We start from the raw sequence: 5,873 nt of genomic DNA on the forward strand, positions 1-5,873 counted from the left end.
GGCAAGGAACTTTCTGACAAATGGTCATTTACTGAAACAATTGCATTCCGGGCGTTTTTTAGGGACTCATCATTCCACTGTTCCCTTTTAAATGACGCGGGGGTAGACCGGAACTGATTAACCATAGAGTCTATCGGGTCCGCATGTACGGGAGCTCTGCAGACTCCTTGGCTCGTGCCCTCGCCCGGATCTTCTTCCGGGTCGGGGTCCGACGCCAGAGACTCTTCCCCCCGGTCACTGTTATCTAAGGCATTCACCCGTGTGCACGGCCTGGGAGCCGCGGGGGTGGTGCTTCGCGTACCTATAACAAGACCCAACTTAGCTCTAGGAGTGGTTATTTGTTTCCCGCTGTTGCTATCTGACCAGTCGTGTCCCAAAATGACAGGAAAGGGTGGCTCGGGTAAAACCGCGACCGTTAAGCCACCATTCCATGATAAAAAACACTTTGCGGACTTATAAGACTTGGTCTCCCCATGTACACAAGTTACACTGACATACTGGTATCGCCATTGTCGCGGTAAAACATAACGGCGAGCAACAATGGTAATGTTGCTGCCGGAATCAAACAATGCAAGCACAGAATGACCATTAACTAAAACCACTCCCGTATTTGGAATAGCCAGAGGGGTTGACAGAGCACAGTACCTTTCTGTGGTGGCCCAAGTACAGTCCATTGGCTCCTGGAGTGGCTGATACAGAGGGCAGGCAGACAACAGGTGACCGAGGTCCCCGCACTTGAAACAGCACGGCGGGCCGGGTCTGTCCTTGGCTTTTGGCGGTGCTTTCGCTGCGCGACGTGTGGGCTCGGAGTGACTGGTCCGCCCCTGTCGAGCGCCACGAGCCGACTTTTCCGATCCCCCGGTTCGGTGCACCGCGAGTTGACGCTCCAGGACCTCCAAGAGTCCTTTCATGTCCTTGTAGGGGTGTCTACAGACCTGCTGGGCGAGATATCCCGGCATAGCGTTCACTAAGCCCTCACACGCCACCTGCTCTACTACTTTACGTGCCTGGGGACCCTCCGGTCTTAACCAACGCCCCATCTTGCTCCAGAACTCGAAAGCCTGGGCTCGGGCAGGGTGGTCGGGGTTGAACTGCCAGGTTCGCCATTCACTCGCCTGCTGGTCCGTAGTGATGCCGTAGCGACTCGGGATCTCTGGCTTTAGGAGGTCGTAATCTGCGGCCTCCTCCTCGGGGAGATCGTAATAGGCCCGCTGCGCAGCACCCTTCAGGTACGGAGCCAAAATGGACGCCCACTCCGCCCGCGGCCACTTGTTGCGAGAGGCGGCCCTCTCAAATATGCCGAGGTATGATTCTATATCATCTGCTTCGGACAACGGTACCATCGGAGGAGGCGGAGGTCGGGAGGGCTCCGGTCTTACCGCTTCCGCCGTTGTCAGCCTTGCCTTGGTTGCTTCAAGCTCCCGCGTTGTTTCTGCATGTGCGATCCGGAGATTCTGGATTTTGGCAGCCATCCCGGACAGCACTTCGTTTAGTTCTTGTCCTTCTGACATGTTCGGACAATATTTCAATCCTGCCGACTACTCCACTGTAAAAAAGACACAAGAAATCAGAAAAAGGTTTGGGGTTTTCCGGTCCCATATACTGTGGGAAAAGTGCAATCAGTCGAATATACAATACAACTGTCATAACACCGTTCGCTATCATGGCGGACGGGGGGGAACATTTATGAGGGAGGGACCGGAAATGGATGAAGCGCTGCTGGGAAGGAACCGAGATGGATGATGGGACTGCTGACGTCATTGGGGTGCGACAGAGGGAAGGCGGAAGTGGCGTGTTGGGAATCCATGTTCAGCAGGTTCATGGCGGTGTTGTGTCTTTCTTTCTGTTGGAGATAAAGAGAGAAAGGTTAGTACTCCGCCATTCCCGTCTGGTATATGCTTTCACGCAACAGTTTAGGTCGTTCCGCGGCTCCCTAATCGCGCGTGCGTGACAATATATATATATATATATATATATATATATATATATATATACAGTATATATATATATGGTTCTAAATACGTTATAGTTTGTGTTTTATGTATAGTGTATATAGTTGTAATTTATCAATTTAGAAAACCTGTTCACGTTTCAATTTAGTAAAGAGAGTTTTTGTTTATATATTTGAGCAACTGATTTGATTATTGATTATAAGGCTGAAGGTGGGCGATAGTGTACCTTCCCACAATAGAGGTGGCGACACCATTATAAAAGAGCTCAGGACCTTGCATACCGATAACGGAAGGGTGGTGCAAGGGGGTTGCACATGGAGGCACCGCTGGGATATTTGATTTAAGATTTATGTTGGATACCTAAGGGTTCACTTTAAGTTTTCTTTCTTTCTATTTAAAGTATATGTTCTGTGATATTATTGTGAAACTTGTATATTGTGTAATGTTCAAAATTTTAATTTTATGCTGGTCTGATTTTTGAGTGGTTTAATACATTGCTAGGTGAGACACAGGATTGTTTGTGTGTGTAAGCATGGAGGATGCAGAAGGGAGTAATCTCTTGTCGGTTGACTTGCGCAACTGGTGCAGAGGAGAAGGTATAGACCCTGCTCATGCTGTAATGTTAACTGGTATAAGAGAAGACACTGAGATAGCACATATTGAGGAAGCCTTGCATGGTATTAAAGTTTTAGGACGTGTCCGAGTAAGGGGCAAAATGTACAGGAGTTTAAAGGTGCTTTGCGAATGCCGATCTGAGGTGGATCCAGCAGCACTTCCCCCAGAAGTCTTACCTAATGGTGGGGAGGGGGGTGTTTGGAAACTGGTGACTACCAATACAGTGGGTGGTAGCCCAGAAAGTTTCGCTGGAAAATTTGAAAAACTACTTAAAGATGAAGGGATGACTATGGACGATGTACAAGCTCTGTACATGCGTGATAAGTCTGGTCAAAGTAACCCAGAGTCTATTATTCGGGCTGTTGGGGAGCTGATAGGAAAGACAGTCAGGCCCTCAAATGAAAATAATGCCTATAGGCGTTTAAGGGTTTTTTCTGGTGTGAGTCCCACACCTGCAGGCGAAGAAGGCTTAGATGTTTGGGCTGATCAAGCAAGGCTTATGGTGGAGGAATGTGACTGCTCCGATAGAGAAAAACGGAGGAGGTTAATTGAGAGTCTGAAAGGGCCAGCTTTAGAAGTCATTCAAGCCGTAAGAGTGGCTAATCCTAATGCTCGGCCTGCCGAATATATTGAGGCTGTAGAAAATATATTTGGGACAACCGAGTCAGGGGAAGACTTATACATTGCATTTAGGATGCTACGTCAGCAAAGTGGGGAACTATTGTCTGCGTTCCTTAGGAGGTTAGAGAAGTTGCTTGCTAAAGTAGTGCGGAAAGGAGGTCTTTCGGCTGATCTAGCAGATAAAGCCCGGGTGGAACAGTTATTAAGAGGGGCTACTGAGTCTGAAATTATGCTGTTACATCTCAGGCTAAGGGAGAGAAAGCAAAACCCCCCATTTTTTTTGAAACTGCTCACAGAAATTCGTGAGGAGGAGGAATGGGAAGAGCATAGACAACAATCCACTTGGAGCACAAAACAACCCCGAGTTCACTCAGCTCATGTGCAGGAAGAGGTTGATCCTGGGTCATTTGACTTTAACAGTTTAAAAGTGGAAATTTCCGATTTGAAAGTACAGTTAGAGAAGACTCCTAGATTGGCACAGTCCCAAGTTGCAAGTGTCCCTGCTGAGACAAAACAGACAAAAAACATGAAGTTTGAGAAAGATGCTGATCTGCAGGCGTTACAGAAACAAGTGTTGGACCTGCAGAGGGAGCTAAAAGTGTTAACTGTACATCCCCTGCAGAAACACATACCTGAGTCAAAAAAAGACTTTTGGGAAATCCAGCGAAGTGGATAGAGATAGTGTTGGTGATAAGAAGATTCCAACCATAAGGAGAAAAGATGATTACTTCTGCTATAAGTGTGGAGAGGATGGTCATGTATCAAATAGATGTCAAAATGCTGAAAACTATATTGTGGTAATACAGAAGTTGTTATGTGCTATGCGTAAATTAAAGAACAGTGCACAAGGAACTATGGTTGCTAAGAACCAACAAAGTTATTTTGTTAAGAAACATACTACACAGATTTCGCCGGTTACCCATGATTTGCCCAAGGGACTAGTGGGACCCTCAGCTGTATTTTCTGTTAGGATATGTGGGGTCCCCTGCAATGCTTTATTAGACAGCGGGTCTCAGGTGACCATTGTGTTTGAAAAGTGGTATACCAAGCATTTGTTGCATGTGCCTATGTACCCAGTACCAGGGCTTTGCATATGGGGTCTGAGTGAGTCCAGTTACCCATATAAAGGATACATAATAGTGGAACTTGAATTCCCCCAGGACTTGACTGGAGTGAAAGAGTCTTTATCAGTACTGGCCTTAGTTTGTCCGGAGCCTAGAGGTCCAGATCATGTGCCTGTGATTATTGGGACCAATGCTAATCTTTTCACGCGATTGTCTAAACTATGTCAGGGAACTATTAGAGCCAAGTGGACACAGTCACTACGTATAAGTTCCCAGGTGAGCAAGTTTCCCCAACTGCCTGCAGTGCAAAATCAACAATTACGTGAAGAGGTTGGAGGCGTAGTAAGATGGGTGGGACCCAAACCCTTAACCATCGCACCTCTGGGAGACTGCTATGCCACTTGTCAACTGAAGCAGCTACAGTGTGGGCCTGCAGATATTGTTATGGTAGATGTCTCCGCAGATGACGCCCTTCCACTGGGACTCTTAGTGCAGCCAATAGTACTCTCCGTAGAAAACAGAGAAGGTGATCAAGTTAAAGTGTTGATACAGAACAAGTCCCTGAGACAGACCACGGTTCCAGTGGGGACGATTATAGCCAAAGTTTATAAAGTAGACACAGTGACAGCCCCTATGAAGATACCCCAGGCACCCCAGGAGTTGAAGACAGAGTTTTTTAACTTTGGGGATTCCCCAATTTCACCAGAATGGAAGAAGAGGATTAGTAGTAAATTAGCCGAGAGTCAGAATGTTTTCTCAGTGCAAAAGTGGGATGTGGGATTAGTGAAAGGAGTGGAGCACCATATTCGATTAAGTGATTCTAGGCCTTTTCAAGAAAGATCACGCCGCTTGGCACCTGCTGATGTAGAGGATGTAAGGCGACATCTACAGGAGTTGATGGCCGCTGGAATAATCAAAGAATCCCGCAGCCCTTATGCTTCACCCATTGTAGTGGTTCGGAAAAAGAATGGAGACATAAGAATGTGCATAGATTATCGTACGTTAAATAGTCGCACCATACTGGATCAGTATACTACACTGCGCATTGAAGAGGCGTTAGACTGTTTAGCCGGGAGCTAATGGTTCTCTGTTTTAGACCTCCGCAGCGGATATTATCAAATAGCAATGGCAGATAAAGACAAGGAGAAGACTGCGTTTAAATGCCCGCTTGGGTTCTACCAGTTCGAGCGGATGCCCCAAGGTATCACAGGAGCTCCTGCCACTTTCCAAAGACTGATGGAGAAAGCTCTGGGAGATATGCATCTTCTTCAAGTAATGGTATATCTTGATGACATAATAATTTTTAGCAAGACTTTAGAGGAGCATGAAGAACGGTTACTACAGGTCCTTGACAGGCTGGAGGAGGTTGGGTTAAAGGTCTCTGTAGATAAATGTCAATTTTGTCAACCTTGTGTTAAATATGTGGGGCACATTGTATCTGCAGCTGGCATTGCCACGACCCTGAAAAAACAGAGGCGTTGACATGCTGGAAGCCACCTTGTAATCTGAAAGAACTGAGGTCATTTCTGGGACTTTGTGGTTACTATAGGCGTTTCGTGGCAAACTACTCCACCGTGGTCCGACCTTTAACGGAGCTCACTAAGGGTTTTCCTCCTAAGCA

The 5,873-nt window shown here is 46.9% G+C and overlaps 1 protein-coding gene across 1 annotated transcript; it reads left to right on the top strand.

The window, feature by feature from the left end:
* The first annotated feature begins 2,484 nt into the window (after positions 1-2,484).
* On the top strand, positions 2,485-3,864 carry LOC114653097 (paraneoplastic antigen Ma1 homolog). Its single transcript, XM_028803268.2, has one exon. It carries the CDS (start codon positions 2,485-2,487, stop codon positions 3,862-3,864), a length of 1,380 nt encoding a protein of 459 aa, XP_028659101.2.
* Positions 3,865-5,873: the final 2,009 nt, after the last annotated feature.

This window comes from Erpetoichthys calabaricus, chromosome 6 (assembly GCF_900747795.2).
Source record: "Erpetoichthys calabaricus chromosome 6, fErpCal1.3, whole genome shotgun sequence".
NCBI lineage: Eukaryota > Metazoa > Chordata > Cladistia > Polypteriformes > Polypteridae > Erpetoichthys > Erpetoichthys calabaricus.

Excerpts from the sequence above, each read along its gene's own strand:
- LOC114653097 (XM_028803268.2), top strand. The coding sequence starts at position 2,485 with ATGGAGGATGCAGAAGGGAGTAATCTCTTGTCGGTTGACTTGCGCAAC.